The sequence below is a fragment of the Phocoena phocoena genome, chromosome 15 (assembly GCF_963924675.1).
Source record: "Phocoena phocoena chromosome 15, mPhoPho1.1, whole genome shotgun sequence".
Taxonomy (NCBI): domain Eukaryota; kingdom Metazoa; phylum Chordata; class Mammalia; order Artiodactyla; family Phocoenidae; genus Phocoena; species Phocoena phocoena.
The window spans coordinates 75,572,345-75,585,835 of record NC_089233.1 but is presented as its reverse complement, the minus strand read 5'-3'; the positions used below and the strand labels follow the sequence as shown (position 1 = coordinate 75,585,835).

The following is a 13,491-nucleotide window of genomic DNA, read 5'->3' as shown; positions in this document are numbered from 1 at the left end:
ATGATTAGAAAATATTTCCATATCCCACAAGACATAGGACAAATCCCTTACCAAAAACTTCAAATCTAAATTATTTTGCATTCTACACATATATGTGTAGAATGCATATATATATATATATAAAATGTGGTTTTTTTCCAGCTTTATATAATTCTTCCTTGTTTACAATAGAAATTGCTTCAATTACTCATTTAGACTGTATCTTCCCATGTAATGTCTCTTCAGTAGATAGTAAGCTAAAGTTAAATTTCAACCAAACTGGATGTTAAAACAAAGTCTCACACTCTCTAGCAACCTGGGTTATGAAGCTGACTTAACTGATATGAATTTAAATAAAACAGCAACTTGGAAAAACGTCCGGTTTAACTTTTTTTTTTTTTTGCAGTACGCGGGCCTCTCACTGTTGTGGCCTCTCCCCTTGCAGAGCACAGGCTCCGGACGCGCAGGCTCAGCGGCCATGGCTCATGGGCCCAGCCGCTCCACGGCATGCGGGATCTTCCCAGACCGGGGCACGAACCCGTGTCCCCTGCCTCGGCAGGCAGACTCTCAACCACTGTGCCACCAGGGAAGCCCCTGTTTAACTTTTGTCAATTCTTTTGCATTCTCTACATGGACAATCATGTCATCTGAGAACAAAGACAGTTTTATGTCTTTCCAAATGGTATATTTCCTTTTCTTACTGCACTATCAAGGACATCCCTGGTGGTCCAGTGGTTAAGACTCCATGCTTCCAATGCAGAGGACACAGGTTCGATCCCTGGACTGGGAACTAAGGTCCACATGCCATGGCAAAAGAATATATATAAAATAAAAAAGACTTCCAACACAATGTTGAAAAGGAGTGGTAAGAGGGGACACCCTTGCTTTGTAACTGATCTTGGTGGGAAAGCTTCAAGTTTCTCACCATTAAGTATGATGTTAGTTATAGGTTTTTCACAGTCTTTACATTGCCGAGAAAACTCCTCTCTATTCCAAATTTACTGAGTTTTTACCATGAATGGGTGTTGGACTTTGACAAACGCTTTTTCTGCACCTAATGATATAATAATGTAATTTATCTTCTGTTAGTCGATAGGTTTTTGAATGTTGAACCAGCCTTGCATATCTGAGATAAATCCCACTTGGTCATGGTATTTTTATACTTTTGATACATTTTTGGATTTGACTTTTTAATATTTTGTTGAGGAGGGTCCTGCTTTTATCTTTAATCTGTGACTGAATCGTTCAGGAACACTGCATATATCAATCTTATAAACATGCAGGGTCTTAAAATATGTACTCACAAAATACTTACAATTCTCCAGTTTCTTTTAATATAGTTCTTGAATGTTACTGAGGCACACACTTTGATAACATTATCCTGAGCCTTCTCCAGTAATGTTAAGAGCAACAGTGGGTAATTCTGATTTCCTTCTACAGATTCAAGAAACTTCTCAGCTGTAAAACAATTTCCATGTTAGAAGATTTGTTATTACAAACTAATCTTAAGACTTCATGAATATGTGAACTATGCATATCTCTCACTGAAGCATCATGGAAAGATTAGCATGTTTTTGCCCTTAGGGAACCTATCACTTTTAGTGCCTCACTTCTCTTATCTATTAAATGAACTATATATGATGTTACATTAAATTCATATAATACCTCGGTTTTCAGATCACTTTACCATCTGTTAACTCACCCAATTCTCACAAACCTATAAGGTGGCCTGATCAGATGATCACCCCATGTGAAGGACAATCTGCTTCTCAGAGAGATTAAGCGACCTTAGGGCAAAATTCATACACCCCGTCTTGTTCCAGGAGGATTACTATTAGTACTATTAGTAATGGCAGTAATATTTCTTTTATACTACTGTGATTAGGATTAAATGAGTTAATTTATGCTAATACATATTATTATTAACCATATGCATCTGGTGCTTTACTCACATATGTTGTCACTACTACCCAGAGAGGTAGGTAGTATTATCCTCATTTTAAAGACAAGGCCACTCACATATATACAATGGAATATTACTCAGCCATAAAAACAAACGAAATTGAGTTATCTGTAGTGAGGTAGATGAACCTAGAGTCTGTCATACAGAGTGAAGTAAGTCAGAAAGAGAAAAACAAATACTGTATGATAACACATATATATGGAATCTAAAAAAAAAAAAAAAACGGTTCTAATGAACCTAGGGGCAGGACAGGAATAAAGACGCAGACGTAGAGAATGGACTTGAGGACATGGGGAGGGGGAAGGGTAAGCTGGGACGAAGTGAGAGAGTAGCACGGACACATATACACTACCAAATGTAAAATAGATACCTAGTGGGAAGCAGCTACATAGCACAGGGAGATCAGCTCAGTGCTTTGCAACCACCTAGAGGGGTGGGATGGGGAGGGAGGGTGGGAGGGAGGGAGACGCAAGAGGGAGGGGATATATGTGTGCATATAGCTGATTCGCTCTGTTATACAGCAGAAACTAACACAACAATGTAAAGCAATTATACTCCAATAAAGATGTTAAAGAGAAAATAAAGACGAGGCCACTGAGGTTAAGATCACACAGCTAGAAGATTTCATCACTGTAAATGTTTTAGTCCAGTCCTTATCCTACCATACTAGCCCTCAGTTTTCTTCTTGAATTAAACATTTCTAATATCAGCAATAAATTTATACAAAGATTTTACCCATACGTTTTAAACTCATACTACATTTAGGGATAATAAATCTCCTAGGTTTACAGGTCACACCATGAAGGTTTATAGCACTTCTAATTTTTCCTGTCTTAAGCTTCTTCATAAGGCAACATCCATTCCAAGGTTCCGATATTTACTGAAAAGGTCTGCTGTTAGCATGTATTATCTTCTATGATTTAATATGATTTAACACCTTTCTTCTTTCCAAATTGAGTCCCAAGAGTTTAACTTCCACCCTCAAAGCCGCCCTGCTTTGTGTCTACCATGTGTTCCTTGGAAGATGAAGAATGCTGAACTGGAAAATATTTTTCAGGACGGGATACACTCTGGTTCTGTATGGTTTGTGAGGTTTACAGAAGGCTTTGGCTGCGTCAATGTTTGGCTGGTCAGTATTTCACATCCAGCAACCCCTGGGAAATGCTCTGTTCTTAACTCTTCTCAGAAACATCAATTTATTCCCACATTTTGTCCCTGATTCATAAAACAACAGCACCTCAACCTTACAAAGACACAATTATTAAAAATAATTTTTATTAGACAGTGTTGGCAGAGGCTTTCTGGGAACGTCTAAGACTAGAGCCATTAATTTCCTTTTATCCAAGAACAAATTACTTCTTTAAGCACTAACAGGAAAATTACAATTTTCCCTCACAGAAATCACAAAGGCCTTCCTAGACTAGGATGGATGCATTAACATGTGTACGATTTATGTATTATATATAACATATAAATATAACATGTATGTGCATGCATTCATCTGGGTCTTCATGGGGTGCTTCCAAAATCCTCTTTATGAGAACGCACATCAGCATTTCTGGTTAACACGGCTTACAAGAAGGATCATCAACTTACTACCCACACACACGGCCCCCGGAAATTTATTTGGTTTGCACGGTGTTTCAAAAATTTTTGAGGTTAATTGCTATCATTTAAAAATGAGAGGGACGGGCTTCCCTGGTGGCTCAGTGGTTGAGAATCCGCCTGCCAAGGCAGGTGACATGGGTTCGAGCCCTGGTCCGGGAAGATCCCACATGCCACAGAAGAACTAAGCCCATGTGCCACAACTACTGAGCCTGCGCTCTAGAGCCCACGACCCACAACTACTGAGCCCACGTGCCACAGCTACTGAAGCCCGCGCGCCTAGAGCCCGTGCTCCGTAACAAGAGAAGCCACCGCAATGAGAAGCCTGTGCACTGCAACGAAGACTAGCCCCCGCTCGCTGCAACAAGAGAAAGCCCGCGCACAGCAACAAAGACCCAACTCAGCCAAAAATAAATAAATAAATAAAAATTAAAAAAAAAAAGATGAGAACACTTCATATAAATATACTTATTTTTCAAGCAAAGCTGGAAATCTGATCTTGCAAGACTGGTGTGAATCCCCCAGAGTTAGCTGGTTCCAAATAATATTTGCCCCTTAACCAAGGCACTTAACCCCCTTGGTCTGCCTCCTTCATTTACCTTTACGTGTGACTCCTGTGGGCATCTGAGTTTATAATTCTAAGCTTATACTAAGTTTCTAATGAAAACTGGTCAAATTTGGGAGGGGGGAGAGAGTAGGAGGAACCCTAGATCTTAAAATATATTAATTAAATCAAACCCAACATGGTGATTTAAGAGACAGTGTCTGATTACCTAGTTTCATTCACTTAATCACTTTTTAGGCAATTAACTCTTACCTCTCTGCCCTAATTATTATATCTCTAAAACAGGCAGGTGTATAGCGATTTTCAGAAAGGTCAAGGGACAAAGCATCCTAAACTTACTAGTCCTTTTTACCCCAGAAGGGATAAAAGCTATTTTACTCAAAAAATAAACAAAAAAACAAAAAAAACCCACACCACCATATGTTATAGCAGCTATAAGCAGCCAACTAAAGACTTTATGGCTAGAGAATGAAAAATAAACTATGCCTAAGAATTCAAAATTTTATTTACAAACAGGCATATTGCACAAACGTTTCCCTCACCTGTCCTTTAAGAATAAATCAATCACAAAACAGTATTTATTTTCTTTACCTGGACGTCTGATGGCAGGATCAGGATCAAGAGTTTTCTTCAAATATTCTGTTAGCGTTTGCAAATTTGCATCGCTGAGCTCCATTGCCACAGAACCTAAAACAAAAAATGAGGTTTGGGTAATTGGTCACATGGGGACACAGTGATTTACATAAAAGAATCATTTTATATTACAGGTGTCCCTCTCTCTGAAAGTCATCTACTTGTTACATTTTATGTGTGGGCTATAAGCCTTGCTTACTCTTAGCTGAGACAAGGTTCCAGAAGATAAGGTGGGCTTTTTTGAAACAGTAGTGGGATAATTTTGAGACAATGAAGGAAAAACATACCATAAGCTAAGGGTTAAAAACACAAATCACTAGGTTTATTTTTTTAAAGCCCCACAATAAAAAATTAAAATTCTAAGCATCCTTAATTCTAAGGATCCCACAGAGTTCTGAAATAAAAAACTAGAATACATTCCTTTGTGTACAACATGCAACCATAGGTACTGACAACAAACTACATACTGAGAATTTGTACCTGGGAAGATAATTTTGGGGTTCATAAGATGACAGCTGTGATTATAATTAAAAAGCAATTTTCCACACCAAAAGCAAAGTCAACAAAAGCAAAAATAAACAAGTCAGACTACATCAAACTAAAAAGTGTCTGCATGGCAAAAGAAAACATCAACAAAATGAAAAGACAACATACCAAATGGGAGAAAATATTTTCAAATCATATCTGATAAAAAGGTTAATTTCCAAAACATATAAAAAATACTCATACAACTTGGAAAAAAATCCAATTGAAAAATGGGCAGAAGAGCTGAACAGACATTTTTCCAAAGAAAACATACAGTTGGCCAAAAGGAGCTCAACATCATTAAACATGAGGGAATGCAAATCAAAACTACAATGAGATTAACACCTCACACCTGTTAGAATGGTGATCATCAAAAAGACGAGGAGGACTTCCCTGGTGGCGCAGTGGTTAAGAATCCACCTGCCAATGCAGGGGACATGGGTTCAAGCCCTGGTCCAGGAAGATCCCACATGCCATGGAGCAACTAAGCCCATGGCGCCACAACTAGACAGAAGCCTGTGCGCCACAACAAAAGATCCTGAGTGCCGCAACTAAGACCCGACATAGCCAAAAAAAAAATAAAATAAAATAAAAACAAAAGCCTAGTTGGAAGACAAGATAAAACTGAAATACCAACTACAGACCTATAATCCCTTTCCTGCAGTTCTGAGATCCAAACATCTACAAACTGAGTTTTTTTTTTAACAAGTTTGTGGCAAACTCACTTGGCAACAAAACCTGGCCTGAACTGTCCGAGGCTGTAAATATGAATATCTCACTTAGTATGTAAATTTTTTACTAAATAATGTATTTGATTGCGGGGCGATACCCCATGCCCCACTGGGGATGCTGTATAATCTACAGCAAGTGCATTTCAAAAGAAAAAAAATCTGAATTCTGAAACACTTTAGAGTGTAAGTGCCAAATGAATCACACAGACAGCAACTTAACTGCTAGGTTAAGAAGTCACTGGCGTATTTGTGGTCCAAGACTTCCCAGAGGCTGTGAACTTGAAGGATACATAGATCTGGATAGGCCAAGTGGAATGAGGACCCATCTCATACAGGCAATAGTATGAGCAAAGTACAGAGATGGGAAGAATCCATAGCTCCTTTGGGGAACAGTGAACTTGGGAGGCTGAGATCAGATCATATAGGTTCCCCAATACTTAGCTGAAGAATTTCATGATTTAATGTACAAGAGGAAGGCATTAAAGGTTTATTGAAATGGGTAAAAACTTAATGAAAGTGGAATATATGTACTTTGGGCTGGTAATGGTTTACAGACTGGAGTCGAGGAAGAGAACAGAAGATCTATTAGGACACTTTTGTAAAATGGGGGAAGGGTCACAAACATGAACCAGGCACAGTACTAGATGATACGCTTCACGTCATTTCACACAATAACCATTTTACAATCAAGGAAGGCAACTCTGAGAGATTAACTAACCTTCCCCAAGCATACAATTAATAAAGATTAGATTCAAATCAGTCTGACCCTATAGATCTACCCTATTCCTACTACCCAAGGCTGCCTCTCAAGTGGAAATAACGACAGAGGGTTGAACTAGAGCGGAAGCACCAGCGACAGCGATAGAAAGGATGACGTGAAAAGACAGCCAGATTAGAAGCAGCGAGAGGAAGAAGTCAAAGATGACTGAGATTTTGAACAAGACTGATCCAAACAAAAAAAAGCCATAACGCTTCGTCTTGTCACTAAAAAAAAAAAAAGCTAGGAAGATTTTATAAAGGGCTATAGCTAATGCTGTGCTTGTGCGGAGTACTCCTCCACAGCCAGAAACCACAACCTGCTAAGGAGACTGATCTGTTTATCATAAGGGAAGCCAATATGCTGACTGATTTAGTAGATTCCCCCACCATATATTCACCTCCTTTGACCCAGGGCAAACCAATCTACGGGCATGAATACCAAGCCCTGCTTAACCACACACATAATTTATCAAGAGGCTACTCTTTCTGGTTTTTATACCAAAAGTTTGGAAAATGCTACGCATCATATTCCCCCTCTTTTGGAGATTCACTTCAAAGGCTTCAGGAACTCAAAGAGTAAGTTATCCATTTAACGTTCTTTAATCGAGTTCCTCCCATCATTTGCCCACCGAACCACTTTATTATGGAACACATGTTGGAAAGCAGTGATTTAATCAATTCATTTCTCATTCTTTTTTGTGTTGCAATGCTGAATCTGTTATGAAATCATGAAAGTTTGCTGTGCCAAACAAAACCATTTACATCAGTATATATGAGCTAAAAAAAAACTTACTTTGCCACATGCAAATTATTCTACCTTTTGGGATTTATGCAAGGCAACATGTTAAACTGTGTGTGTGTTGAGGGGATTATAGATGTTAACTGGATCTATTTTGTTCAGTTTTTAAAGACACTCCTCAATAAATCTGCATTTTACTTTCTTCATGACAGAGTCCCATGCAATCTGGCACCTGTCAACCTCATCTCCTACCTTCTTCTTGCCCCTATGTTCCAGCCCCCAACGCCTTCTTTATGTTCCTCAAACCAGACAAAGACAGTTCTCTCTGCCTGTGATAACGCCCTTCCTTCTAATTTGATATCAGGTATCATTCAGCTGTCAGCCCACTGTCAAATCCTCAAAAGAGCCTTCCGTGACTATCGTCTACCTCATCCCTATTGTACTGTTAATAGCATTTATCCTCATCTGAGAGATCTTTGACTTGTTATCTCATTTGTAAGCTCCTTAGGGCAGGGACTTTGTAGGTCTTCCTCTCCGTATACCCAGGACCTTCAACACTGCCTGGCACACAGCAGACATTCATTAAGCATTTCTTGCATGAACTAACGGATAAGACAATATGTCAGCGAACCAGCTAAAACATGGATCCAGTTTGGATTGGAGACTATTCTCTGCGGATCAGTTACTAGCAGGCCCGACATAATGTAGTAACTCAGTTACACCTGTCAGATAAACAGTGACCAACTTACTGCCATAATTAGTTTCTGTTCATTCAAAAATGCTTGAAGAAAGATGTGAATTTGAAATCTGTCCTGTATTACTGTTCATATCTGCCAGTGCTAGCACTTTTTTTTCGGAGGCTTGCACTTACTGTCCCGTCTGCCTGGATCTCTCTGCCCCTGGAGAGCTTTGTGGCTCACTGCCCACTTCATTCAGGTCTCTTTCCAAATGTCATCTCTTTTTAGAGGCGCTGTCCTGGACCATCGTATCTAAAAGAGCACCCACCTCAGCCACTCTCCATTCTCTTACTCTCTTTTTCCAGGTCAATTTTATCAGGCATATGAATTGCTTTCTTGTTTACTATGCTTTTCCCTCCATTAGACTGTAAGCTCCATGTGAGCAGGGACTTTGTGTTTTGTTCACTGCAATCTCCCTAGACCCTTAAAACAGTGATGGGTACCTACTACATATTTGTTGTACGATTTTCAAAGGCTACATACCCTTTACTGATTTTTTTTTCCCCATCAAAAAGCACTATTGGGGCTTCCCTGGTGGCGCAGTGGTTGAGAATCTGCCTGCCAATGCAGGGGACACGGGTTCGAGCCCTGGTCTGGGAAGATCCCACACGCCGCAGAGCAACTGGGCCCATGAGCCACAATTACTGAGCCTGCACGTCTGGAGCCTGTGCTCCGCAACAAGAGAGGCCGCGATAGTGAGAGGCCCGCACACCGCGATGAAGAGTGGCCCCCGCTTGCCACAACTGGAGACAGCCCTCGCACAGAAACGAAGACCCAACACAGCCATAAATAATAAATAAATTAAAAAAAAAAAGCACTATCATTCTTCACATTTATTTTGGTCAATTGACTGTGACAAACAGGAAGAACTGGAGACAACTGATTCTAAGAGCACATGACAGAGTGACCCCAGAAAACAACAAAGTTGACGTGCTAGGGTGGGACTATGTTTAAATTAAAAAAAAAAAAAAAGTGTGTAGGGGGAAAAACTGTGAGGCGTTGGGGTAGGGAGGATATAAATATGCATGCTACAACCCTGATAGTTAAAATACTATGTAAGTCCTATATTTTTAATGTTAGTTAAGGGACTAAATGTCAACAAATCCTTTTTCTATCTCCTCAGTGACAATGTCTATACACCCAATTTATAAGCTTAGCCTTGATTTGGGAAAGTATGACCAATCAGGTAATTTTAGAGAATACTCCACAGGTTTTCACAATATATCAGCAAGATCAAGGTCTAATTAAATTATCTTATTTGCCACAGGTGAAGGTGCTTTGACACTTGGCAATGTTAGCAATATATAAATGTAAAAAGTGTTACTGACTTTAAAGACTCAAACTAGAAGTGAAAAGATTCACTCTTTTGCTTTTGAATAAGGCGTGATACTTTACTTCTCCACTGAGCTATTTTTGGAAATCCCTACCAATACACAAAAAATAAAAAATATGTACCACAATAAATCAATTATGACAGACTTATCTAAATCCCAAGTTCTTCTTATTGAAAGAATGGCTGGGCCTAAGTCTAGCCTCTTCTCACAGGCCCTCAATTACAGATGAAGATTTTTGGAGTAAAAGCTTTGCTTTCCAAGGCCATCTCACAGACATCTGTGACATAAGTTGATCCAAGATGTGTGCGTTTTCCTTAGATATTTCCTCCACATTAGAGAACCATTCCTGAAGCCCTACATTTGGGGAAAGGGAGAGAGATCCAATAAATGAAAACTATCTGGCGCACACACACATCAAGAACATACCCCAACACCTCAATCCACCCTCTGCTTTTTTAAAAAAAAATAAATTTATTTATTTTTGGCCACGTTGGGTCTTTGTTGTTGCGCGCAGGCTTTCTCTAGTTGCAGAGAGCAGAGGCTACTCTTCGTTGCGGTGCGCGGGCTTCTCACTGCAGTGGCTTCTCCCATTGAGGAGCACGGGCTCTAGGCACGCGGGCTTCAGTAGCTGTGGCACGTGGGCTCAGTAGTTGTGGCTCTCGCGGCTCTAGAGCACAGGCTCAGTAGTTGTGGCTCACGGGCTTAGTGGGCATGTGGGATCTTCCCGGACCAGGGCTCGAACCCACGTCCCCTGCATTGGCAGGCAGATTCTTAACCACTGTGCCACCAGGGAAGCCCCACCCTCTGCTTTCTAATCACAAGACATACCAATGAGATGCAAATCCAAACTTTTTACATTGTCTGCAAAGCCCTATGTGATCTGGCCCCTGGATACCTCTCCCTTCATATACTACTCTGTGCAAGTTGGATTTTCTTCAAATATTCCAGGCTTGTTCCTGTCCCGAGCCCTTTGTACTTTCTATTCTCTCTGCCTGGAATGTTCTGTTCCCTCATCTTTCCTGGTCTCAGCTCAAATGCCACCTCCTCAGAGAAGTCGCCTTCGTCTGTCACTATCCGAAATTATCTAGGTCATTTATGTGTATTCTTGTTTCTTTCCCCCACTAGAATATAAGCTTCCCAAGGGAAGGGACTTTGTCCATTTTTGTTTCTTCACTGTATTCACAGAGATTAAGTGGATGCTCAATCAAGTTATTAAATGAATAAAGGAACAAATTAATACCAAAGGTAGAACACTGCCCCCAAACCCATCTAATACTATATAGGAAATGGTTTCCCTCTATCCCAGTCTCCAACCAGCAAAAATCAAAGTAAACAGAAGGGGAGAGAGAACTCTCTTGCACTGATGTAAAGAAATGAAAGATAAAGGGCCTTAAGAGGGAAGAGGCTGGGTAGACCAAGTCCCAAGAATTATGCAAAAATATGGAGACACACAAAAAAGGGCCAAAAATTTGACTATGGGGGCCCAAGTGGAGGAGAAAAAGAGCACTGTTAGGATCTAAGAGTAAAAATCCCCTTTCTGTGCATTATTATTCCAAGGAATAATACTTGTGCATCTAACACGTGGCAAGCAACAGCCATCTGCGTACAGCAGTAATGAGACAGGCGAGGTCCTTGCTTTTTTACATCCTAGCAGTTGAGGAAGACAATAAACAAGTAAACTACACGTGATTCTAGAATATGATAAAAGCTGTAAAGTAACTAAAACTCGGGTGATGTGATGGAGAGTTGAAGGAAAGAGATCTTTTGAGAGGCTGGTCAAAAAAGGCGTAAGGCGAGTGAAACTCGAAAGACAGGAACCAGCGAAGACCTGATGCTGGTAATTTCCAAGCAGAGGAATGGCGTGTCCAAACGCTTTATGGAGGACATGAGCTCGGAACATTTAAAAAGAAAGGTCAGCAGTATGGCTACAGTGGCTAAGAAGAAGAGACAGATGGGAGAGGCGGACAATGGTCACCACCGACGGGACTTTGTAAACCACGGTAGTAACTCAGTGGATCCTCAGCCACTTTACGAAGTAGATATTTTCAACCCAACTGTGCAGATAAGGAAGTGGAGGCCGGAGAGATGAAGAGACCAGCCCTAAGTTACACCCCTAGGGAGAGGCTAAATCTGGAATGGACTCAGGCCTTCTCATTCCAACGCTGAATTCCACGCTCCGAACGGTATACCACGCCATAGCGTCTCCCCCAAGAGGCTGACCCCGTGTTACCGCGCAGGTGCGTGGACTCCCCAGTGCACGGACTACAAGCTAATCTTCACGAGGAACTCACCAAAGTGAGATCACGAAGCCCGTGTTACAGGCGCGGAGGCTGAAGCACTGGGAGGTGCCGCTACACCGCCTCCTTAATGAGAAAGTGAGGTCAGGGGAAGAAGCGGTCGGGGCGGCTGCCCGCAAGCCCGCTCAGCCGCCGGACAGGCCTGGCTGCCGCACTCCGCTCGCGTTGCGGGTGGCCCGGAGCGCCGAGAACGGACGCGCGGGCGCCACCAATGAGAGGCGGCCTTCCCGAGCGGCGCGGCCAATCAGCGCGGCGCTGGAGGGGACGGGGCGGGCGCTTGGGCCGCTCTGGTTAGGCCGCGCCTGGGCAGCCCTCGCCCCTCGCAGGCCCGGGGGCCGCCGTGCCTGGGCCTCAGACCTGGGATGCCAAGAGAGGAGACGAGACCCGTCGGCGAAGACCCTGCCCGAGGGCGCTGCCCGGGACACGGGCCCATAATCCGCTCTCGCCCAGAGGTGCGGTCCTTGCTTCCCAGCGTTCGGAAGTGCCGGGAGCGCCTCTTCCCTCCCGCAGCCGGGTCCCAAGAGGCCACTGTGCCAGGCCGTGCACGCCCGCGCCTTACCTCGTGGGGGTACGGGTACGGAGAAGGGAATCTCAGCCGCAGACCGTAGCCGGCAATACCCACCCCTGCTGCCGCTCCACCGCACATTCAAACCCCGGCAAAATGGCGCGGCAGCGAAGCTGTGGTCGGGGCGCATGCGTGAGCGGGGCCGAGGCAAGGGGCGGGGCCGAGGGCGCTCGGCTCCACCCAGGCTGGAATCGCCAATCGCGGCCCCGCTCTGTGTGTGCTGACGTCACAAGCGACAATGCCCTTTGGCTTTTTTTTTTTTTTTTTTTTGCGGTACGCAGGCCTCTCACTGCTGTGGCCTCCCCCGCTGCGGAGCGCAGGCTCCGGACACGCAGGCTCAGCGGCCATAGCTCACGGGCCCAGCCGTTCCGCGGCATGTGGGATCCTCCCGGACCGAGGTACGAACCCGTGTCCCCTGCATCGGCAGGCGGACTCTCAACCACTGCGCCACCAGGGAAGCCCTGCCCTTCGGCTTTGAACGCTCTATCGGGCATCACAATGCCGATTCTGAGACGAGCACAGATTCGGCGAGTGGCCGCTGCATTGTGGCCTATTTTGATGTCAGGCACCTAGTAGGTCTTATATAACTGTTGAACGAACTGCCCAAAGTCATGTCCAAAGCGTCTCCAATCGAAAAGAACTGCCTGCCCCTCATGGAGCTTATGTTTTAGAGGGAGGAACGGAATAAACAAGATAATTTCAAATTTGATAAGTGTTATGAGTCTTCTCATAGGATTTAAAAACAGAATGATGTGGCAGCAGTGACGTAGAATGTCAATGGGATGGCCAGAGGAGACCTCTAAACAAGTGACAAGTGACTTGAATTTCAACAAGGAGACAGCTGTGGATCAGCCTGCAGACCGTTCCAGGAGGAGGGGATGCTAATAGCGAAGGCTCTGAGGCAGGACTGGGCTAGGCTGGGGCTTAAAAAAGAAAGTGGAGGGCTTCCCTGGTGGCACAGTGGTTGAGAATCTGCCTGCTAATGCAGGGGACACGGGTTCGAGCCCTGGTCTGGGAAGATCCCACATGCTGCGGGAGCAACTGTGCCCGTGAGCCACA

At 43.2% G+C, this 13,491-nt stretch overlaps 1 protein-coding gene across 2 annotated transcripts in view; it reads right to left on the bottom strand.

Annotated features, from left to right (window-relative positions):
• Positions 1-12,537, bottom strand: part of CSE1L (chromosome segregation 1 like) — a 41,559-nt gene extending 29,022 nt beyond the window's left edge. The window contains exons 1-3 of one of the 2 annotated variants that reach the window (XM_065892691.1): positions 12,427-12,537; positions 4,704-4,799; positions 1,295-1,437 (exon numbers count right to left, since the gene is read on the bottom strand). In XM_065892691.1, coding sequence (XP_065748763.1) covers positions 1,295-1,437; positions 4,704-4,788 — 228 coding nt within the window. In that variant the 5' untranslated portion in view covers positions 4,789-4,799; positions 12,427-12,537. Of the gene's footprint in view, positions 1-1,294; positions 1,438-4,703; positions 4,800-12,426 lie in introns of those variants that run through there. The other variant, XM_065892692.1, reaches the window with a different exon arrangement.
• Positions 12,538-13,491: the final 954 nt, after the last annotated feature.